General features: G+C 47.0%; 1 protein-coding gene across 4 annotated transcripts in view; it reads right to left on the bottom strand.

Annotated features, from left to right (window-relative positions):
• Window positions 1-7,873: 7,873 nt before the first annotated feature.
• The window catches only part of LOC139361614 (disco-interacting protein 2 homolog C-like), a 133,697-nt gene continuing 116,952 nt past the window's right edge, over window positions 7,874-24,618 (bottom strand). For 2 of the 4 annotated variants that reach the window (XM_071090214.1, XM_071090215.1), the window contains exons 4-6: window positions 24,179-24,313; window positions 19,761-19,923; window positions 17,209-19,547 (exon numbers count right to left, since the gene is read on the bottom strand). In XM_071090214.1, the coding sequence (XP_070946315.1) occupies window positions 18,947-19,547; window positions 19,761-19,923; window positions 24,179-24,313 (899 nt within the window). In that variant the 3' untranslated portion in view covers window positions 17,209-18,946. Of the gene's footprint in view, window positions 7,962-15,690; window positions 16,015-17,208; window positions 19,548-19,760; window positions 19,924-24,178; window positions 24,314-24,618 lie in introns of those variants that run through there. The other 2 variants (XM_071090217.1, XM_071090218.1) reach the window with 2 other exon arrangements.

The raw sequence follows: 24,618 nt of genomic DNA, 5'->3' as shown, positions 1-24,618 counted from the left end.
TAGCAGGAAGGAGAATTTATCAAAGTAACTGTAACAAAATCTTAGATGATATAATTTCAGTGGCTAAGTGAGCTGTCCAGCCCATGTGGCTGGCTCACAACCCAACAGAGCCAGGTGCTGCTGCAGCTGCCCTCCCACCCGATCGCTTGTGGACATTTTCTGTTTTCCCATATCTCCCTTTTGGATACGTAGCTCGCTACTTTATAGCTAAGCATCAGTAAAACAGGTTATCTATTTTGAAAAGTAACTATTAAGTCTTTTAAGGACAGAAAACGAAGCAGGTGACAATAGCATGGCAACCTGGTAAATAGATTTAGAGGCATATTTAATACTTGGCACCACTCTGGTCCCTTCTTCTCTCATGCTTAATTACAACTGCCGCCTCCTAGGACAGAACACTTTCAGCTCTGTGAGTAGGAATTAAACATGTTCTAAATCAGAAGTTTTAGTTAAGTAGTATTTTCTGTGAATGCCCAGATCCTAAGTGCTCACTGTACTGGTGTGTGGTGTCGAAGAAGAAACCAGGGCTTGGGGCCGGGTCTATGGTGCAGTGTCCGCGTTCCCATATGTGAGATGAGGGCCATAACACACGGCCTAGAAGGTTCAGACTGTGAGATTGAATGGATCTGCCCACTCCTAGGAAGCCTCGAGTCTAACTCGACTTGGGCTGGTTTTAGGGAGATGCTGGCAGCGCTGTCCTCACAGGGCACTGGGAGGGGCTCTGGCACCGTCCCTATCAGGTGTCTCATGATCAGCCTAGCTTGCTCATCTCAGAAGCTGCTGGTCGTGTTCTCGTTCCTGTTGTTTGTTGTGTGTTATTTCGGTTCTGTCCATGTGGGGACCTAGGAAGTTCCACAGTGAGAGGAGAGCCACTGAGCCACCTTCCTGCCTGGACACCAGCCCCACGGAGGACCGTAACTGTTTGAGGTTGGCTTCTGCTCCTGGCCTCACCTGTGGAGGCATTGATGCAGTGGTACTTTCTAAGCTTCTGGGGCACACAGTGCTGTTGTGTGGATCCACAGGTCACTGTGGCGTCCAAGCACGTGCTCCCGGAGGAGAGGACTCTGCGGGCACTGATAGTGGGAGCTGGCTGAGAGTCCAGTGAGTGAGACTCCCTGTGATGTGTACAGCTGCCATCTGCGCAGCCCCTCCTGACGCCAAGATGGTCGTGTGATAAATGCACAAAGCGCATCTCCAGCAAAAAGCCGCCGAGTGTCCACATCCAGGATATCCACCACGGCGGCTTTTTGGTGTTAATACGATGAATGTGAGTAGCAGGTGGTCTGCGTTCTGGGTGAGTGTGACTGTGCCACTGTAGTTTGGTTCTCATGTCTTGATGAGCATGAACGATTCCTGACGAGGGTAGGTAAGGATGCTGTGATCTGAGACTCTGCAGTATTGTAGCTTGAGGAACCAAGGAGTTTTTCTCTCCTGCAAACTCATGAGGGAGGATGTTCCAGGCTGGTGACTGCTCCATGAGGTATTCAGGGATCCAAGTTCCTTTCAGACCCCTGCTCTGCGTTCCCAATAACACGGCGGTCCTTGCTGTGGGTGGGACTGGGTGATTGCCACGGTGGCGGGGGGAGGCTTAAGGTGAGAGTGGCCATGATTTACCTAATCTGCATAATGACAGGGAGCCTGGGAGTGAAGTGTAGCCATGCCCCAGAGGATGGATGATGGGTGTTGGTGAATGACTGGCCCACCAGTCACCGCAGCTGGCCCCCGGATGGGAAGGATGACTGATTATGCCATTCAATGGTACCTGATTCTTTCAGATTTGACTTCCTTATGGATTTTCTGCTGTAAAGAGAAGAGATTCCTGTGGTTCTAGGCCAAGCATCTCACTCATCTCATAACATCTTGTATCCCTTAGCCAACATTTTTGTCAAGTTTTAGAAGTCCTATCAAACTGGCAAGTATTTCTCAATTTGGTTTAACCATTGGATTCTATATCTGTGTCTGCATCTCTATTTTACATCTATGTGGTTATTTGACACTCTGTAGTACCTTTGTAATAGGTTCTATTTGGTGGAAGTTACTTTCAACAAACTCTTGCTGCTACTTGAATTTTCAGGGTTGCAAGTAGAAAGAATAAAAACCACATCTTCTCTAATTTTAAAATGTGTTGTTCCTCGAATCACACCAGAAGTACAAATATTACAAATTACAAAAGTAGTCAGAATCAAGGTTAAGAGATTTCTGGGTGATTCTGGCTCATCAGCAGTATTTGCTGAGGTGTGTGCAGCAGAGCAACACGCCAAGAAGCCCGGGAGGGGAGAGTTGGGAGGCCAGACTGTGACTTCAGAGGTGCTGTTGCCTCAGGGAGAGGAGCTAGATGCAGAGAGGATAAATGGCCACAGTTGTGACCACCGCCATCCTTGCCGCGGTACTGGGACCTTTGTGAGCTGAGTTATGAACCAGATGAAGGCTGTGCAGGCGTGTGAGAATCCAGGCCAGACTCGACGGGTGGAGGCTTGGCAGAGTTGAGGAGCTAGTGAGACACCCCCCACAAGGTGGGGACTAATAGCCACCCCTTCTCCTTCCGCTGGCTATTAGGGGCCATGGTGGACTCACAGCCTGTTTATGATATTGTGAGTAATATCATCTCCCCCTCTGGAAATTATGAACTCTTTCACAGATGGGTGTATACCCTCAGTGTGTACACTATCAGAGGGTGTACACCCGTCTGTATTGGGAGTAATATCATCCTCTTCCTCCCTGAATGTTAAGAAGAATATCCCAGGATTGCTTCTACTCCTTGCATTATTGGGTGTCATATCCTCCTCTGCCACATAAAAATTAGAAACAATATCACTGGGGGCGTGTACACCTTCTGTAATATTTAAAGTAATATCATCCCCTTCCCTCCAGGATCATGGGAACAGTATCCCTGGGGGGTGTATACTTTCTGCCATATATGTAATATCATCCCTCCCGCCTAGAAACGTTATGAAGGACCATCTCACATGGGGTGTGCAACCCTTGGTGCGATATTGGGAATGCAATTATCCTCTTTCCCCCTTGCATGTTTGGAAAAATATCAGAGTGAGTGTACCCCTCCTGCCGTATGAGGATTACTATCCTCTTCTTCCTTTCTGCATATTAGAAAGAATATCACACGTGGGTTTGCACTTTCTTCGATATCTGGAGTCATGTCATCCTCTCTCGTTTTGAATGGCAAGAACAATCCCTTGGGGGGAATGTACACACCCTGCCATATTGGGAGTAATATTACGCTCTCCCCCCTTTGATAATTAGGAACAACATCCCATGCTCTCTATCCCTGGATATTAGGAACAACATCACAGGTAGGTGTACACCCCCTGCGGTATTAGGAGTAATAATATGATCAATTATTAAACATCCATGATCGATATTAACAATTATCAATGATAATAGGATACTGTTATGGATAATTATTTTAAATATATGATTATGCATGCTTAAAATTAATTGTTAATATTGTCATTTTATTACCAGCATCACTTAGTATTGATTTAAGTAACATTAATTGCTGATATTATTAATAGTGATATTACTATTGATTATTAATGCTAATCGTTAACATTTTTAGTATTTTACTACCTTTATTGTAATTATTAATATCGATGATTACTCTTAATTTTTCTCATATTTATTAATATTAATAATTAATAGACTTGTTCCTGATATCCGGCGGGGAGAGGATATTACTCCCGATATCAAAGAAAGTGTACACCCCTCTATGATGTTATTCCTAACAGCCAGGGGGTAGAGGATGTCATTATTGAAACGATGGCAGTGGGTGTACATCCGTTCGGTCGTCTTGTTCCTTATATCCTGGGTGGGAGAGGATGATACGACTCCCAATACAGGAGGGGGGTGTACATCCTCCTGTAATATTGTTTTCTATATGCAGGGGGAGAGGATGATATTACTCCCAATATCGCAGGGGTTGTACACACCTCTTGCGATATTGTTCCTAATATTCCGAAGGGGAGAGCATATTACTCTCAATATGGCAGGGAGTGTACACCTCCTTTGTAATATTGTTCTTAATATCGATGATGGGAGAGGATGATATGACTCCCAATATCACAAGAAGTGTACGGCCGCCTGTGATAGAGTTCCTAACATCTAGGTGGGGAGAAGATGATATTACTGCCCATATCACACGAGTTGTAAAATCCCTTCGATATTTTGCCTACAATCCTGAGGGGAGAGGATATTATTCCCGATAGCAAAGAAGGTATACACCCCCCTGTGACACTATGCTCAATATCCGCATTGGGAGACGATGACATTAAGCCCAATATCACAGGGGATGTACACCCACCCTGGGATATTGTTCCTTGTATTGAGAGGGGGAAAAGATGCTATTGCTCCCAGTAACGCAGGGGCTGCGGCTGTACGCCCCTCCTGTGATATAGTTCTTAATATCCTAGGGAAGAGAAGGTGATATTACACCCAATATCTCATGGGCTGTACGGTGTCCGCTCAGAGATGTGTGGGGCTCTCTTACACCAGTAATTCCTTCTCTAACTTTAGCCACATACTGGTCATCCAGGGGCCTCCTAAAATCCAGGAGCATAAAAACAAGTGGAATTTCTGAGAACCAAAGATGGCACGTGGCTCTGGTTGGGCTGCCACAGGCAGTTTTGTGAAAAAACAGAGATGTATTTCCCACAGTTCTGTAGTCTGGAGGTCTAAGGTCAAGGTGAGTTCAGGGCTGGCTCCTCCTAAGGCCTCTCTCCTTGACTTTCAGATGGCATCTTCTCTTGTGTCCTCGTGCGGTTGTCACTCTATAGATGTGTGTGTCCTGATCTCTTCTTACAAGGGCATCAGTCCTAATGACTTCGTTACCTTCATCACCTCTTTAAAAGGCCTATCTCCACATACAGACACATTCTGAGGTCCTGGGTTAGGACTACAACCTGGGAATCTTGGGGTATGTAATTAAACCTGAAGCAGATGGGGTCTTATAAACTTGTGTCACCCAAGCTCATGCCAGAGCCCCATGAGGGAGCCCCAGGTCCCCCCTTTGATATGGTTTAGCTGTGTCCCCACCAAAATCCCGTCTTAAATTCTCATGTTTTGTGGGAGGATAGAAGTGATAATTTGACAGCAGAGAAGACAGTTGCTGCCAGGGAGGGGAGAGGGGACCCCAGACCTCCAAAGGTTGGAGGGTCTCGGGCCCCGGGCCCTGGGCAGAGCAGGCAGCCCCACCCCTGTGACACCCCTGATGACCGCTCAGTAGTTGGAAAAGGTGGAATCATATGTAGAGGCTGGTTGGGGAGATAGGAAGTTGTTGAATGAGTTTTTAAATATTTCCATCAAAATTCTTACTGCACCCTTGGTGTTGATGGGGACTAGTGGCTTCACCAGGTGCCTGGCTTCTTCCTGGCTCTGACTCTGGGAGCCTGGCCTGGCCTAGGGCTGCCGGTTGGATTCATTGCTGGCAGCAGGTAGAAGGTGGAGGAGGGAGAGGAGCTGTCCTCCCTCCTCTCTTAGTCATGCCTGTCCACGTTAGCAGCCCCTCCCCAGGCATCCCTTGCCCATGATCTGGGGAGTGCTATTCTCACTTCCCTTTGGGCCCTGCCCACCGATCTCCAAAGAATCCCGTCAGTGACTCCTTTTAATCACCTCTTTGTCTGTGACAAAGTCTTCTGGGGCCTCCTGACTGATCTAAGGGAGAAGCCTGGCTATCTGTGCAACTTGTTAAAGTGAAGTGAGTCATTCACACTGGCATGTATCTACAAGTCACACAGCTTTGCAACTGGAGTGACTTTAAGCTCACCGAACCAAAGCTTCCATGACAGATGAGGACACCCAGAATGATAGGATAGAAGTGACTTGCTCCCATCTCGGTCGGCCAAGCTGAGACTCAAGGGTAGAGTCTAGCAAAGCACACTTCGTCCTCCCTTAGAAGAAAGATCCTGCCCGCACGGCTCACCTCCACCTACCCTAGGTCTCCCCCACCCTCCCTTAGAAGGAAGGTCTTAGAAGGCAGCACATTCAACTTCACCTACCCTAGGTATCCCCCACCCTTAGAGGGGAGTCTTTGGGTCAGTCGCAAGACTACTCCGGACATCTGTAAGAACAAATAGTTTCCAGCACAGTCCTTTCCTGGGGTCTGCCTTTTCTCTCTGGGATGCTTGGAAGTTGAAGGGGTCAGGCAATTAAAGTTCTCCCTGGTGTCTCAGGGGCCACTGACACACAGGAAAATGTGCTGTTCTGCTCGCTGTTTGACTTTGATGGATGCAAATTTGTTCTAAATGAGCCTGACATTCATTAGCATGTAAACATGTTACTGGTGGCGGCTCGCAGGGCCACATGCTGATGGATCTCGTGGGCTGTCCCCGCTGGACACCACCAGGCTGCTTGGGTCTTTGCTGCTTCTGCCAAAGGCTCCAGATGTTGTTTTTCTTGCACTATGAAGTAGGCATTTTAGCTACAGGGATATATATATATATATATATATATATATATATATATATATATATATTTTTTTTTTTTTTTTTTTTTTTTTGAACAAAAGAAACACAGACAAATCTGTGAAAAGAACTTGAGTTTATGCGCCGACCTACTGGAAGGAGCCTCTTAGAATGTCAGCTGCTCACTGTCTGCTTTGACTCCCAGGCAGTTCTCTGTGTCCTGTGGCTCAGATTCTGTGGGACTGAATTATATATTTCATTCCAGTTCTGCTCAATATTTCCCCACAAGTAGTGTTTAGGATGCGACTGATGCCTTTAAAGATATCTGCAGCAGGAATAGTGCAGAGAAAACACTCCATGCTAAAATATTTTGAGCTGAAGGCAATTAAGAAGCGCTCTGGCCTTCCCTCTATTTTCTGAAAAGCACACAACATAATCATATTATACAAAGAAAAAAGTGCCCTTTCTCCCCTCTCTGCCAGAAAGGACGCAGGTCAATCTCTGCAGACAACTTCAGACCCTTATCGTTCGGGAAACAGCACCAGAGGAATTTACACAAAAATCTATCATTTATTGGCCTTCCCACAATTTGTTGCCCCCAATGACCCAAAGTCCTTTTACTTTGTCTTGGCACTTCTATAAACATTTATTATCCTTGTTGAAGATGTTATATAAAAGAAAGCTCTGAGCTGTCTTTGAGATTCCCTCATTCCCTGTGTATCTCCCATGTATATATGAAATATACATGCTAATAAGCCTCGGTTTGCTTTTTATGGGGTTCATATGGTTTTGTTATAGGAACCCCAGCCAATGAAGCTAAGATGGGTGGAAGAAAAGATTACATTTTTCTCCCCTGTAGTAGCATTGTTCTAGCAGTAGCTTTTTTTTTTTTTTTTTGTAGATTTCTGTTGAACACACACACACACACACACACACACACACACGCGCACGCAGACACATTAATGTAAAAAGAAGTGTGGGGAGTCCTGATGAAATTTTAGGTCCCAGAGATTCCTAAATATGTTGGGAAGTTGTCTTTAAACATTGATTTTTTTTCCCACATTTACTCTCATATTTTTGATTTTTTTTTTCTTCTGAGATACCATTTCTAGATTGTTTTCCTACATTTTCTTGCAAGTCCGAGAGAGTATGCTGGTTAGTAGTGTGTCCAATGCACCACCTCTGTCCTTGTCAGTAAAGAAATGTAGTAATTGAGAGGGATATGAGGGTCACACTACACAGGGACGGAAACACAGATATGAAGTAAATAAAAACACGTGAAAACCCAGCATTTCTGGAACTCTCACCTACTCCTGTGCCGATATTCATCCTTCAGCTTTGCCTCCGTTCTTCCCTTCTTTTCTCATGCTATAGGGTCTGCTTTGGTGATGTCATCTACTTTCATTCTTCCAAAGTCAAGCTTCTAGCTTTGGTTGGAACTGCAGACCCGTTGACTCATTCAGCAAATACTTTGTAAGCACATGGATAGTCACTGAGAATACCATGGTTCACCAACATGACCGTGGCCCCTGCTCACGAACCTGCGGCCTGATGGGGAGAATGGACACTAATATGACAATCACTCTAATGGGTTTCTGATGAAGAATTGAGGAAAGCGCACCAAAGAAAGGGAAGCGGGATTCTCTAAATTTATGCTGTAAAAGAACCTGGTGTATCTTGAGATAAGAGGTAGAAAATCGATGCATTCTGGAAGGTATGATCGCCTTGCAGTCTGGAGAGAAGTAGAGGTTGATTGTTGAGGGGGTTGGAGTGTAGGAACACCACGGTCTAAACAGAGATGGGGGTGCATGCAGAATGCCTCTTGCAGCAGGAAACAGGCACGTGCAAGGAAGTAAGCACGGGAGAAAGTGGCACAAGACAAGAATGAAGGCAGGCAGGCAGGGGCTGGGAGATGATGGTAGATGCTTTATTCTCTTAATAACAGCAATGGCATGCTGTTGAAAGCACTTGGAGGTGGGGAAGTGGGTATGACATGTTTAGTGTTTTTAAAATTATCACATTGTCTTACCTCTTTTTTTTTTTTTAATTTTTAAGTTCTTGGATACATGTGCAGGTCTGTTACATAGGTATACATGTGCCATGGTGGTTTGCTGCACCTGTCAACCCATCATCTAGGGTTTAAGCCCTGCTTGCATGAAGTATTTGTCCTAATGCTCTCCCTCCTTTTGTCCCCACCCCCCAACAGGCCCCCGTGTGTGTCGTTCCCTTCTCTGTGTCCATGTGATCTCATTGTTCAACTCCTACTTATGAATGAGAACATGCGGTGTTTGGTTTTCTGTTCCTCTTTTAGTTTGCTGAGAATGATGGCTTCTAGCTTCATCCATGTCCCTGCAAAGGACAGGAACCCATTCTTTTTTATGGTTGCATAGTATTCCGTGGTATATACGTGCCACATTTTGTGTATCCACTGTATCATTGATGGGCACGAGATATCCTCTTAACATGTGATCCAGCAATTGCACTCCAGTATTTATCCAAAAGAGTTGAAAACTTGTGTTCACAGAAAATCCTGCACATGGACATTTATAGAAGCTTTATTCATAATTGCTCAAACTTGGAGGCAACGAAGAAACCAAAATGTTCTTCACTAGGTGAGTGGATAACTAACTTGTGATATATCCAGACAATGGAATATTCTTTAGCACTGAAAAGAAGTGAGCTCTCAAGCCATGAAAAGACACGTAGGAACTTTAAACATGCACAGCTACACAAAAGAGGCCCATCAGAAAAGACTAAATACTGTAAGCTTCCAACTAAAGGACATTTCGAAAAAGGCCCGACTATGGTGTGAAAATATCCATGGTTCCCAAGTGTTGGGAAGAGGGAGAGATGAGGTTTTTAGGATTTTAGTGCAACTGCTCTGTACGATGCCATCATGGTGGATACATGTCATGACACATTTGTTCAAACCCATAGAACCAGCAGCAAGACGGAGCCCTCATGTAAACTGTGGACTCTGGGTGACAATATGTCAACGTAGGTTCTTTAGTTGTTACAAATGCTCCCTCTGGGCAGGAGAGTTGTTAGTGGGGGAGGGTGTGCATGTGGGGGAAGAGAAGGCATATAGAAGGACTCTCTGCACCTTTCCCTCAATTTTTCTGTGAACGTGAAACTGCCTAAAAGATAGTGTATTTTTTAAAAATAAAGGAAACAAATGGAAACAAAAAGTCCTCACAAAAATCAAATGAGAAAATGATCACACTGGGTGCTTCAGGTCAAAATGGAAGAACAAGGGCTGTATTTACCATCCCACCTGATGACTTTTTTCTCACTGCTTTTCAGCATTGTTCTGGAATCTAGTCAGTGCAATAAGGTAAGCTGAAATACATAAAATGCACTCTTATTAGAAAATAAGATGTAAACGTATCTGTATCTGCAGGTGACATGATCACCTGTGTGGAAAATCTCCTGGAATCACAAAAAGCCACTAAAACTAATAATAAGAAGTTACTTACTAATAAGTGACTTTGGAAAGTTTGCAAGATACAAGCTGAACACACAAGCAATATTTATGTCTTTATACACTGGCAAAGAAATAATTGGAAATGGAAATTAACAAAGCAATATTATTTATAGCACATCAAAACATGAAATACTTCAGACTAAATCTGACAAAAGATGTGTAAGATCTATACACTGAACAGCCCGCAGTGATGCTAAGATAACTAAATAAATGAAATTATATACTAAGTTCATGGATCAGCAGGCTCAATATTGTTAAGATGTCAGTTCTGCCCTTGTGGATCAGAGGTTTAATGCAATTCCAATCCAAATCCCAGCATGATTTTATTTTACTTTTTTATTTTTCAGTAGAAATGAACTAGCGGATTCCAAAATGTGTCTGGAAATTTAAAGAACCCAAAAGAGCTAAGACAACTTGGAAAAAAAGGTGGAGGACTTACCTGAACTATCAAGATAGTGTGGTATTGGTATAATAAGAGAAAACTGGGTTAATGAAACCTCCTAGAGGGTCTAGTAATAATCTCACAAACATGTTACATATACGTAGTGGATTTTTGAATAAAGGTTCAAAGACACTAAATTAGAGAAAGGACGATAATGATGATAGAAGGATTAAATACCATAGGCCAAAAAGAGAAAAAAGAGCTCCTGCTAAATATCTTCACACTGTTGATGTCACTCATGCAATTCAATTCACATTTTGCGTGTCTAAAAGTTGAACAGACCTCTTCATTCTCTTTCCCCAATTCACTCCACAGAGATGCTGGTGTCTTTCAGTGGAACTTGGAAGTTTGCTCTTCTTTTTAAAATGACTCTCATAGATACTGTTTATGCAAGAAGTTATGGGACTATAACTTACAAATACTGTTCTAAACCTTGGGATCACATATTCCCCTTTTTCTCTACTTATCGTTTCTAATCAATTTCCCATTTCCTCTTTCTCCTTCATATTTACACTGCATTCCTTTTAGTTCAGGTTCTTATTACCCCACTCGATTTCTTGATGTGGTCACCTGAATGTCCTTCGTGTTTCAGCCTCCTGGAATCCTTCCTTCATGACCCTGAAGAACTGCCCTCCAGACCCGCAGGTGTGACCCAGAATCAAGGATCTCAAAGCCAAGTGGGATCTGAGAGGCTATCTAGACCAATCCTCCATGACAGACGTATACCTTTTGATGACTTCACTTCAGAGCCCAAAATATTTGCACTGCAGGCAGAATCACCGAAATCACTTGATGCGATGTTCAGTCTTCCCGTGGTATTTTCCTATCTGCATCTCCCTACTTTCGGTCAGCCATTTCTCACTCATGACACGGAATCCTTCATTCACAACACATGATTATTGTTCTCCACACACACTCATTTGTTTTCTGCCTGGGTTTTTTGTTACATTATTCCCTCTGCTGGAAATACCATTTTCCAAGATATGACTACAGAATTTTAACGTATTCCTCAGAATGATTCATATATCACATATTCTACCAAATGGCTGCAGATTCTGTCACCTCCTCTCTTATCCTATGGCAACCTGGAGAACGTTCTTCTCTTAGCCAATAGGATTTATCATGGTCCTTCTTTATCTTAACAATAGTTTAGCGGGACTGAGAACTGGGAAGTAGATTTTTCTCTCAGGGCTGAGAACTGTCTTAGTTTAGCAGATCTCTCTGGGGCTCCATTCTGGTTGTAGAAAAGCATGGTGGGGAGGAGAAGGAGGGGAAGTAAGCTGTGGTGCATGAAGATGGACAGTTGTGACCCTTACTCCGGGGTTGGGAGTTGAGGCCCCTAGGAAGGAGAAGCTGTAAGGATGAAGACGAGGCATAAAAAGTGATACAGGCCGGGTGTGGTGACTCACGCCTGTAATCCTAGCACTTTGGGAAGCCAACGTGGATGGATCACGAGGTCAAGAGTTCAAGACCAGTCTGACCAATATTGTGAAACCTGTCTCTACCAAAAATACAAAAATGAGCTGGCTGTGGTGGCACATACCTGTAGTCCAGCTACTCGGGAGGCTGAGGCAGGAGAATCACTTGAACCTGGGAGATGGAGCTTGCAGTGAGCCAAGATCATGACACTGCACTCCAGCCTGAGTGACAGAGGGAGACTTCATCTCAAAAAAAAAAAAAAAAAAAAAAAAAGGGATGCATAGTAACAAGACTGCCTGAGGAGAAGAGGCAATCAGCAACCTTCTCCAGGGTGGGATGGCTGAAGACCCTTTAAGAACAAAGGTGTCTACTTTCCTTCTTTAGGTTGCTCTATCGTGATTTAATGAACCCTCCCAATCTACTGTATTCAGTATTTGGTATGAGTCAATTTAGGGGAATTCTAGAAAACATAGCTGGCTGTTATCAGGTTAATGTAGATTGGGAGGAAGGGAAAAACCCCAGGAGGCACGTAGGAAGGACAATACGTGAAAATAGAAACTTGAAGTCAGTTCACCCTTCAAACAAAATCCAGTTTCCAGAAGACATTGTCAGGGCTGCTGGGTCTTCTCATCTGAAGATGGGGGATTCCAGATAATTATTATACTTGAATCTCACAGGATGGGGTGATCACCACCAGCTCTCAAATGGGATGAGTTACAATATCTTCTATCAGGAGGCGGTAAATAAGAGGTTAGGTACACGTCTGTAGTCATCACAATTTTGTCAAGATTGCTCTTTTTACTTCCTCGTCAGAGATGGAGAGCCTGATGCTTGTGGAAGTGATTGGTTCAGGGTCTCACCATCAAAAGTGGCAGAGGAAAGATTCCAACATGTTTTAAAAGCTGCAAACTGAGCTGACTCCCATCCTTGCTGTCATACCGACTTTGAGATTTCAATCCTCCTGAAGGCAGGAAACTTATTCCATTTGTTTTTATACCCTCCATAACACTAGTGAGCAAGTTTTGCTCAAAGTAACATGGAATATTTTGCTGACTCAAGGGGAAAAAGTAAGAGACTTAAATGATACCATCACAAGTCAACATTCAAGGAACAGAGACATATTTAGCATGAGCTGTCTCAGTCAAATCAACATAAGCATGCACGTTTATCCTTTACATGGGGGTAAGACAGCAAACACAATTGAAAAAAATGAGCCAAGTGTAAAACATTTGTCACAAAGGGATGGATTTAGACAGGAGAGCAGTGAAGTAGGTTATAAAATGGTCAGCATAATCCATTTTAAGGAATTATTAGCTGAAACATGCAAAGCATTTAGGATTTCTGGGAGAAGTGTACAAACACACCAAATGTTTGTCCGACATTTTCTTCACTGCTTCTGTCTTTCCACAGGGCTGGAGATGATGTTGACCAACGGCCTTGGGAGGAGGGGTTGCAGCTGAGTCCACACCCTCTCAAACTCCTTCAGACTGTTTGTTTTTGTAGACTACTTTACCCTTAACAACAAATCCTAAGATTTACTCAATCAGTACAGCAGTCGTTGGCCAGAGTTCAAATTTCTGATTCGAAGGAATCTGCACTCTGCCTGCCAGGATCGACTATTAATGGCTTCGTCCGTAGAGGAGCTATGTCTTTGCTCACTACGGAATAGTATTGAGGCTTCGAAAGGGGTATTTTGCTGGTCACCTCCTGGTCATCCTTCTGCTCACCAAGAACAGATACTGTTCTCAGCCCCTTACATTGACAAGGTCGTTTAATTCTCACATAGCCCTTTCAGATAGATGCGACTATTACCCCCATTTTACAGAGGAGGAAATCAAGAGGCAGAGGACATAGGCGAATTGTCCCAGATCACAGAGCTGGCCACGGAGCTGGGACTTGCACCCGGCCAGCCTGGCTCCAGAGTTCCCTGCCCTCCTCCTGTACAGCACGTGTGACCTGCAGTAATCACCGCCCAAACAGGCAGGCACTGCAGATAGCCAAGCACATCTCTTCCGACTTCAGCACGGAGGAAGGTTCGTTTTCATTCTGGTGTTCAGCTCGGGACTGTGTTTATCACCACAAGGACGCACAACCCAGAAAGCTCAGTCACGTGACGTTGCCTTCTACGGTCATGGTTTTCTACTTTTTGGCCCCATTTTCCTGCCCACTTGGCCTGCTGGGACGTGAATGATACATTACTACTTCTACAGAATGCAGGTGAGCAGGTGGCATGGCAAGGTGGGTTATTGGACAAGATTTCCTGACAGCTGGAAGCTTGGGGGAGACCCGCGGTGGCCCCTTGTTATTCTTCCCTCTGGGGTCGAGCGTGAGTCCCTCATCGCTGGTGCCAGGCGGTGTCACAGTTTTTAGCACCCCACAGCCAGGGCGGCTTCTCTGTCCAGCTCCCCCCGCCCCGCCCGGCTTCTTTAGTGAGAGAAGTTCTCTGACTTGGGATTTTGCAGTCAGAAGAGTGATCATTACAATTTTCATTTTGAATATTGTGGCCCTGCTGGACTGCGGTGCAACAGGCTCTTTCATGAAGATTGGCAGAGATGCTAACGGCTAGGGCAGCAGGATCAACGGGAGCGAGGAGGACTCCTGGGATACAGCTCTTAGCTCCCCCCGGAGGGAGCCACAGAAATGTGAATCTGCTCTTCACATGGCCGTAGACTCTCCCGTGTCCTCCATGGAACCTGTGGAGGCAGCGTTAGGTGCTGGCCGTCTCCGGGGTGTGAGCTCCGTGAGCAAGAGAACATCTGCCCTCCCACCCCCATCTCCGCAGCTGAGTCCTCTTGCAGTTTTGATTTTTAGAATGAACGCAGCAACCTGCCCCATTCTGCTGATGCTGCAAAAAGGAGCTGGAAAAGAACGTGCACAGCTTCTCCAGTCTTAGTATTTGTTACCTTGTAGTTTGGGAAACTTTGGCTTGAAACTTGGCTGTCCTAGTACAAGGATGTGCTGAGGATTCTATGATCCTGCTAGATTCTTCCAGGAGGTCAAGTTGAAAACGAGCTAGCTGCTCTGCCTCTGTCATTCTGTTTCTCTTTCTCTTGTCTGTGTCTGTCCCGTCTCCCGGTTCCTCTGTTCGCCTTTTCCTCTCTACTTCTCTCTCCATCCCTCCCTTTTCCTCTCTACTTCTCTCTCCATCCCTCCCTCCCTTGCTATTACTCCAAAGAATATTCTTGTTGAATTTGTTTCTCCATATCTTCTGCCTTTCCTTGGAATACATTCCTAAGAGTCTACTCATTGTGAAAAGCAAACGGCCTTTAGATGTTTTCCAAATCTAACAGATGGGTGTCCTTTCAGACAGAGCTTCATTTTACACTTTTATCAAGAAGCCCAGGGCTCCCTGCTCGCCATGCTGCAGTCGCCCTCAGGAGGTTCATGGAGAGCAGAGGCCTTGGGGCTACATTAAGGGGTGTATTTTTTCCAATGTCCCGAAGGTATACTTTGGGTGGGCGTTGAAGTAGGAAAGTGACATCAGCACTGCCTGTATGGCATGGGTTGGTCAAGTACAGTGTGCACCCGACCCCCGGACTGGCTCTAGGTGGGGATAAAGGACTTCAGTTATTACAGGGTGGGTTGGGCTGGCGGCTGCCCAGCTCTGGGGACAGATGCGTCGGCTTTCGAAGCCCAGGTAGCACCTGTCTGAGACTGCACAGCCCTCCTCACCTCTTCAGTTCCTGAAGGGAAAGACCCCAGGAGACTGAGGTGAAGAACGCTCTTCCATTTTCAACTCACCCACCATTAGGGTTCTGCCCCCTCTACCCTCCAGCTCGCCAACCGTGAAGTTTCCAGGGTCCCTGGCCAGTCACTTGCGGAAGCCTCGCTCTCCAGGACCTCGGGAAAGAGGCACCCTACTCGAACGCGTGCTTCTCCAGGAATATTTGCTCTGGTAATAGCTGAGAATAAAAGGCATGTCTAACAGTTTGATTGCAGGTGGGTGACCCCGGGGCAAGTGACTTTGGGAAGATGGGGCTGGCTGGCGTCCTGTGTCCTGACTTTTCTTCTGAGCCTCTGCAAAACCACTTTTGAGAAAATTAATCGGGGTGGGTACTCCTGGGTGGCATTTTCTTCTAAGTGAAAATCTGTAGAATTCCTGCATTTGCGGGAGCTGGGGTTTTCTGTCACGACCTTGTGGGGAGAGGGGCTGCCCTTCTGTGTCCTGGCAGTGTGGGGCCTGTTTCTTATCCAGAAGAGTCAGGTGCCTGGCCAGTGAACTGCCCAACTCAAATTTGTATGTCGCTCGTATCGACCTAAAATGAAATAATAATGAACTCTAAAACATCCCATTTCTGGCATTACAGAGACCTAGGAAGGGAAGGCTTATAGCCGGCTTCTTCACAATCCAACTGGAAGTAGGGTAGCCGGATCCTGGCATCCGTATCTCCTGCTGGGTGAGGGTCACAGGATCTCAGCGCCCAGGTGAGGCAACGATGTTGAAAGAGGCTTCAGAAGAACTGGGCCAGAACAGTGGAATCAAACGGAAAAGACTGGAAATTCAATCAGCTTGGGGAATGACCAGAGAGCGTCTGTTGCCCAGCAAGGCTTGAAAACAGAGATTGCCAGCAACAGGGCCATAGCAAAGCTCTCTCAGCACACCTGCCCCGGACCGACAGCTGATGAGAGCTTGTGATTGTGCCATCCAAGGAGACGTAGCTATTTGGTCTTCAGCTGGTTCTGGGCACAGAGCATCTAAGACCCTTGGAATCTTGCGAGTGGTCAGAGTGCCTTTGTGTAGTCGGGACAGGCCTGGGAGCTGGGGCCCCCTAGGCAGTTTCAGGGTGGTTCTCGGGTTCAGAAAGACCAAGGCAGGACTAGAGGGCTGGAGCTGTCAGTCTCCAACCCAACCTCTGACCTGGAGGGAGAGGGCTGGAGATGAGTCAATCCCCAATAGCCAAAGATGTCATCAACCATGTCTACAGTGACACCTCTAGAAAACCCTAAATGGTGGGGTTGGAGAGCTTTCAGGTTGGGGAAAACCTTGACATGCTGGGAGGGCAGCATTCCCACTCCCCAGGGCCAGAAGCTCTTGCACTTGGAACCCGCCCCCACCCACCAGGCCTGGAGCAATGCACCTCTTCATCTGGCTGTTCACAGGTCCTTCATAACGAACTGGTGAGAGTAGGTCAAGGTGTTGCCCTAGGTACCGTGAGCCAGTCTGGCGCGTTATTGACCTTAAGTAGAAGGACATGGCAACCCCGATTTGTAGGTGGTCATCCAGAAGCAAGCGAGACCTGAAACTTGCCATTGGCGAAGCGGGGGCAGGCTCAGGGGACTGAGCCCTTGACCTTGATTTTTCCTGTTGCAGCAATATGTCCAATTTCAGAGCTGAAACATCAATAAATATTTCAACTGCTCTAACGTTAGTGTGCAAGTTGTACTTAGGGGTGTAACATCTGCCATTGAGATTTGGGGAGGACCCTCAGAACCAACCTCAGGGCCACCTGCCACATGGACATCAGCACTGTGGTGCAACTTGAACTCTGCAAATCAAGCCTCTAATGTCTTAGGGGAATCTGAACCTTCGATTTCATGCCCCGTGCAAGGTGAGTCCTTCCGAGAACACCCCTGGAGCACTTCGCACATGGTTCAGTGCTGATCAGTTCTCAATGATCTGTGCCACCAGCACTTTGATGCTTTGAACAACAACGTCCTATATCCCCCCCAACGGCAAGCTACAGATCTGATTAGCGAGCCAAGAGCCTCACGCTTCAGAGGGGTGGAGTGTGCATTAGTGACAGCTGAACTGTTTAGAAAGAGCCTGAAACAGCCAGCACCCGCTGGGCTGGAGTACAGGTGCCTAAATAGTGCAACAGCGGACACATAAGCTAAACTCACAGGAAGAAAAATTCACATTAAAATTACACTGAAAGATTCTTCACCCATCATATTGACAAAAGTAAAAGTCAGCTAATAGGGCAGATAAGGGAGTGGAGAAAGAAGTGCTGCTGTTTACCGCTCAGCAGGGTGTATAGCCTCACAGGCTTCAAAAAGACAATCATCGTAAAAGCTACATCGGTAGTTCTCTTTGAAACAGAACTCCCACTTCAAGAACTGTTTCCATTTGCCACGAAGGGGTCACGCACCGCAGCAGCAAAAGAGGGAAAATCACCAAACAGGGCTGGCTCAAATAACCTTAGTGCTCCCACAACGTAGCACTGTGCCACCTCGAGAACAGCACGGAGCTCGTTACATGCTGACAAAGGACCCCAAGATATAAAATATGCGTGTGTAGGCAGTCTATCACATCTGTCATGTTTCTGTCAGTTTCTCACATCTATCATGATGTGAGAAAATCCCCAAACCCAGGGCAGAAAATTACACACAGGGTGGAGGGCGCACGCTTCTGTCCCACAGCCCCAGGTGCCTCTGACGGGGAGCATGGGAAGCTCGCGGTTGCTCTCACAGTCACAAAGGAGCGTTTCCATTGTGTCCTTCAGAACTTTTTGAAGATTTTACCATGAAGCTCCATTTATTTGAAAACTAAATATTAAAGAAAGGGAGCCAGGGGGCCTGGCCACAGCTGGGGGGCAGGGAGTGGGCTGGACACAGGGGCTGGAGGGCTGGAAGCAGAGGCAGAGCCGCGGGGATGTTGGAGGGCGTCCACAGGGAATCGGGTTAGTGAGGCAGAGGGAAGCCCAGGGCTGCCTTCATTTCTTTTATGCCAAACCAGGCGAACAGAAAGGCAAGAGTTTCTGGAGCGCCTGGCCCCAGTGCAGCTCACCATGAAGGGGCATGAGGGGTCTGCCTGTGTGAGACTCCACGGGGAGGGGGTCCCTGCTGAGACCCACCTGACCTGGCGTCCTGCACCCGCTGCTGATGGTGGCAGCACTGCTCGCACGGGCATGGCTACCCTGCTGGGTTGAGCCCACACCCCATGCCTGGAGGGCTCAGCAGGAGACACAGGCTCTGGGGTCCCCAGCTGAGAAAAGAGCCAGGTTCCCTTTCAGGGGCCAGAGAGCCAGGAGCTGATGCTGCCTGTGACCCCATGAGTTGAGCGCCAGGTGTGTGCACCCTGAGAATGGTAAAGTGGCTCCTGGGAGGTGCCTGGGCACTCCATGTGGGGCTGGTGGGAGGCACGCTGGGCCCTGCAGCTGGGTGCTTCCTCACGCATCTGTGGAAAAGGCTTCTGAGACTTGGAAAAAGGGCTCTACTGCTGAAAAGAGGCTTCATGGTCACACAGACTCACATTCCTAGGTTTTCACACGTATCTGCCATGGGGGCAGTCAAGCTTGGCTGTTCCCACTCTGACTGGTGCCTTAAGGTGATGGACGGGCACGTCCTCTGGGGCAGAGAAGCGAAGCTGCCCAAGCACCAGTGTGGACACTGCACTGGCCCAGAAACCTTCCAGGGAAGAGAAGCCTGAGGCCCCACTGTGCAAAGCTGCTCTTCCCCATCTTTTTGATCATTTCCCAGGACAGGGAACGCTGCCTCAAATGTCTGAAGCCTGACAAGGGCTTCAGAAGACTGGGAGTGAGGCTCGCAGCCAGAGGACGCACCACAGGAACGTAGGAACGTAGGAACGTAGGAACGTGGGAACGTGGGAACGTGGGAACGTGGGAACACGGGAATGTGGGCTTTGGTGATGTGTGTTAGAAAAGCATTTAATAACCGGTTAATCTGTGCGGCTCGCAACGCACACTCACCTCCAGGCATCACGAGGCTGACATCCTGCATGGTGAGCACGGAGAGCTTCTCTTCGGAGTCCAAACGAATGACTCCATAGGTCAGCCCATGCATGGAGAGGACGCCCCAGCCCGGGGGCTGGTTACTGTCATCCGTGGGCCTGCAACGACAGTTTTTAACTTGAATATGCAGGGGCAGACAAGCCATCACAACCACAGTTGTGCAGTCAGCACACACGCGGCAGGCTGGGCACCCCTGGGAACAGTGCCGGCCACCCACGTGGCCGCATTAGGGGGTGCTCGTTCTGTTTATGAACGGCTGCTGGCGAGTCTACTGCTTCCGCCTCTACGTTCTCAGGGAATCTCAAGAATACCTGAAAACTACGAAGGCAGCTCCTCTCCTGACCTCTCTTTGCAGGTCCTGCACACACCGGCTCTCTCTGTCCTCCCAGCTCCTGCTCACTGCATGGTCTGCTCTTCCAGTTCCGCAAACGTCTGGAAGGGGGTGCATCCACTCCAACAATGCAGACAAAACCACTGAACAGAAATGATGGAAATCCTGACTGTTCCGCCTCAATTCAGACGCAGGCTGTCTGGGCGTATGCCCAATTTTATATATAAGAATCTAAAATAAGATTGATGCTGTGCCATTCTGGCTGCCAAGTTCTCAGGAAAATTATTTGGGTGGCAGGCAAGCTGTAGAATGAACTGTGGGTCAGGAGAAGGGGGTCCACAGAAGGCAGGTTTCAGAAGACCACTGTGCACATGTGCACCACTCTGGGGTCCGCCCCACCTCCTCTGCCGGACACCCCAGCTTGCCCCCGCTTTGAGGCTTCTGTGCTGGTTCTCGCTGCTACTCAGGACGTTCCTCCGGCAGACCTCCGCACGGCCCTCTCCCTCCGCATCTCCAGAGTTTGGTTCAAATTTGAGACTTCTCATCCCCTCAGAAAACACTCCCCACCCAGCGTGCCCACCCCATCGCACACATCTCTGACTACCTGTGCGACCTCCTCCCTCAGACCCAACTCTCCAGTTTGTTTTGCTCACTGCTGCATCCCAGCCCTGGAAAATGTCTAGCAATAAATATCTGCTGACTGAATTTGTGAACAAATAAGTTAAAATCTAAGATCATGGATTATATTCCTGAAAACTAACAATTCCTCAATGGTTATCTAAGGGAGTCACCGCAATTTAGGTACACATCACATTTGTTTCTGTAATTTTCCATATGTAAATCTTTAATGCACTTTACACTTAAAAGCTGGACCTAAGCTTGCTGTTTAACTTTAAAATATTATGGTTTATAATGAAGCTGAAGACATAAATGAGGCAACATAAAAGTTAAAATTCGCAAGAGGAGATCTCATTTGAATGAATTAACTGGTGTACTGAAAAAAGCATAAAAGACTCCTGATACAGAACTATTCTAGGTGTAAGAATCAAAAAGGATAGAGCTAATCAGATAGAAAAGTCTGCCCAAGTAAGAAAACCCACACAGAACCACCTAGATAGCGTGAGCTCAAATCACTGGGCTTTACATTATTCTCCTGGCCTTTACTTCCCAGAGACCTCAAAAAAAACTAAAACTCCAAAATGAAAACACAGTGTTGTCAGTGGTCCTGCCACCATTCCCTCACCCTAACAGTCCTCTACAAAGATCGATGTGGGAGTCAGGAACTGTGAGCTTCAGTATCTGCTGTGGGTTGAATCGTGTCCCTGCAAAAGATCACCCCTCGTATCTGTGACCTTATTTGGAAGCAGGGCCTGTGCAGAGACAGATACCCCTGGACTTACAATGGGGTTACAACCTGATAAACCCATTGTAAAGGTGAAAATCGCAAGTTGAACCACCTTAAGCCAGGGCCATCTTATGATCAGGTTAAGATGAGGTCATACTGGGTTAGAATGGACCCTAAATCCAATGACTCGGTCCTTGAAAGAGGAGAGAGAGGTCCAGACACTGCGAGAAGCTCACATGATGATGGAGGCAGGGACTGGAGTGACAGGTACCCCATCCAGGATCGCTGAGCACCCGAGGCCGGGTTGAGTCCTGGGACAGGTTCCCTCAGCACCTCCAGAGGCCCAGCCCTATGATACCTCGGGGTCTCCGATTTCACCCTCCAGAACTGAGACAAGTGTCTGTTGTTTAAATCACCCACTGTGTGGTACTTTGTTACAAGAGGCCGAATACACTATCTTAGTGATGAAAATTTAAAGTATACTTAGTTTTGTTTTAAAAAGCCACATGAAGATGTACCATATGACCCAGCCATCCCATTACTGGGTATATACCCAAAGGATTATAAATTATGCTGCTATAAAGACACATGCACACGTATGTTTATTGCAGCACTATTCACAATAGCAAAGACTTGGAATCAACCCAAATGTCCATCAGTGACAGATTGGATTAAGAAAATGTGGCACATATACACCATGGAATACTATGCAGCCATCAAAAAGGATGAGTTTGCATCCTTTGTAGGGACATGGATGCAGCTGGAAACCATCATTCTTAGCAAACTATCACAAGAACAGAAAACCAAACACCACATGTTCTCACTCATAGGTGGGAACTGAACAATAAGATCACTTGGACTCAGGAAGGGGAACATCACACACCGGGGCCTATCATGGGGAGGGGGGAGGGGGGAGGGATTGCATTGGGAGTTATACCTGATGTAAATGATGAGTTGATGGGTGCAGCACACCAACATGGCACAAGTATACATATGTAACAAACCTGCACGTTATGCACATGTACCCTAGAACTTAAAGTATAATAATAATAAATAAATTTAAAAAAAGAAAAAAGAAAAAAGAAAAAAGAAAAAAATAAAAATAAAAATAAAAAGCCACATGACAGCAAAACGCTGGGCTAGCCAAGATTCAGAACACTGACCTGCCGGGCAAGAGGCTGGGAGGAAAAGTCATCTTAGGGCCCAATCACGTATGTTTTGTTATCTCCATTACAAAATCCCCCCCTTTTTATCTGAGACACGGTTTCACTCTGTCGCCTAGGCTGGAGTGCAAGGGCGCACACAGAAGCGTGGTGTTCAGGCAGGCACAGAACACAGGCAGGCACAGAACACAGGCACACAACACAGGCAGGCACAGAACACAGGCACAGAACACAGGCAGGCACAGAACACAGGCACAGGCAGGCTCAGAACACAGGCACAGGCAGGCACAAAAGCGTGGTGTTCCCAGCCCCCCCACACACACACCCAGGCAGGCACAGAAGTGCAGCACTTCTGACACACAGCCAGGCACAGAAGCGTGGTGCTCCCAACACACACACAGGCCGGCACAGAAGCGTGGTGCTCCCGGCACACACAGCTGGGCACAGAAGCACGGTGCTCCTGACACACAGGCAGCCTCACAGCCCCACCTTGCCACAGACGTGGTGTCCAGGGTCACCCCTTAACTTCTGACCTGGTGGTGCTGATGCCTCCCCTTACAGATGGCAAACCAATGCCCTAGTGCTACCCTCCATGTGCCAAATGGTTCTGAGTCATGCATAGGGACTCAAAACTCACCACAAGCCTATGGTTATTATTCCCCAATTTGAGATGAGAAGACTCGGGCACGGAAATGTTGACTTCACCGCCCAAGGGAGTGGTGGGGCTTGGCAGCACTCAGACCCAGAGGACAGCCTCTATTCCCAGGACACTGAATGCATCAGTCTACTGCTCTCTTTTTATAGAAACTTAGAAGCAAAGAGTACAACCAACGCGAGCACATTCTTAGTATGAACAAGGCAAACATCACAGTTCAAAGGGAAAGTGCCTGTTTCTGCGCCAATCCTGTGCCCCACAGATAACCACTATGGAGATTTTTATATGTCAAAGTTTATACTCTAAGATATGCAGTTAAGTATAAAACATGTATGTATAGCAATACATTGCTTTTTTAAAGAAAAGCAGAATCGAGATGCTTCTTCTATGTTGGCAGAGAAGTTGAGTGTTGGGAGAAGCTCAGTGTTCCGAGAAGCTGAGTGTTGGGAGAAGCTGAGGCAGGGCTTCCATATCTGACATAACGTAAGAGTCTTGGAACATGTCCGGGGTCCAGGGTCTGAAACTCCTCGTGGCCTTTGGAACACCAAGCTCTGTGCTAAAGGGTGGAAGGCTATCCTGACGCACCATTATCTAAGCCCAGGGCGTACACCTCCCTGTCCACTGTGAGTGTCGGGGCTCTGATAGTCCTCCCTGTCTACTTGTTGGGGCTGGGATAGGCCTCCCTGTCCACCTGTGAGTCCCATGCACTGCAAGATGATGCTATGCCAAAACTGCTCCATGAGGCTTCACACAGGGGCATTGTGTTTCATTCACTGCTAGGCTCTGCACTGACTTTTATGACCCCAGGAAGGACTGAGACTTAAATAGAATAGGGGCTAGGTGATACAAACGGCCGCTGTAATCAGAACATACCAAGACCAGGCCACAAGGAAGGAAGGAGAAGCCCCCTGCCAGAGCCTTTTACCAAGTCGCTGACATCTCTGTCCAACATGGATAAAAAGACCCTTTTTCCTCCTAAGTCTAAAGCAACATATCGGCCCATCTGGCAGTAATTCTGTTGTACATTTAACTTCATCTTGCTCTTCTAAGTGACTGTTCATGGTCTGAACACCTGTACAAGAACTTCTCAGTTGCTGAACCACTGTTAGTTATTCAGCAGATAAAATGGCAGCAGATTGCACCCCAGGAAGAAACACACCCAGTCACGGGCACGGAACGGGACATCAGCACAAACCGTTTACCAGAAAAAAACGCATCTCTGCTTTGGGACGTACCACCGCTGGTCTCCATGAGCTCGGCGTTGCCATACTCGGGCGCTGTCCGGGACCCCGTGGAACCCTGTGGTCGCTCCATCTGTATGGAGTGCTCTGAGGTGTACGTGGTTACGTCAGGAGGTGCAGAATGATTTTCTGTAAAGAAGCACATCATGAGTGTTTCTGGTTGTTGTGGCGTTTGCTCTGCAGGTTGAGCAAGCCATAACTTAGGAAGAGACCGGAGTGCAGGCTCTCACCCTGGGGTTGCCGTGAGAAGCCAAAGCCGATCTCAGCCATGTCTGCCACAAACATTCGGCACAAAGGGGGACCCTCAGCATAACTCATGTTGCCGAAAATGGAGTAGAGTTCGGTGAAACCTCAATTTCCTAAGAGGAGCCACGTCAGCGGCGTTTTTACTAGAATAACGTTAGACCGGCGATGGCAGGGCACCAGGAACCGTG

Source organism: Macaca nemestrina, unplaced genomic scaffold (assembly GCF_043159975.1).
Source record: "Macaca nemestrina isolate mMacNem1 unplaced genomic scaffold, mMacNem.hap1 Scaffold_69, whole genome shotgun sequence".
Classification (NCBI taxonomy): Eukaryota; Metazoa; Chordata; class Mammalia; order Primates; family Cercopithecidae; genus Macaca; species Macaca nemestrina.
Note: the sequence above shows the minus strand (reverse complement) of the source record. Positions and strands in the feature narration are given on the sequence as shown.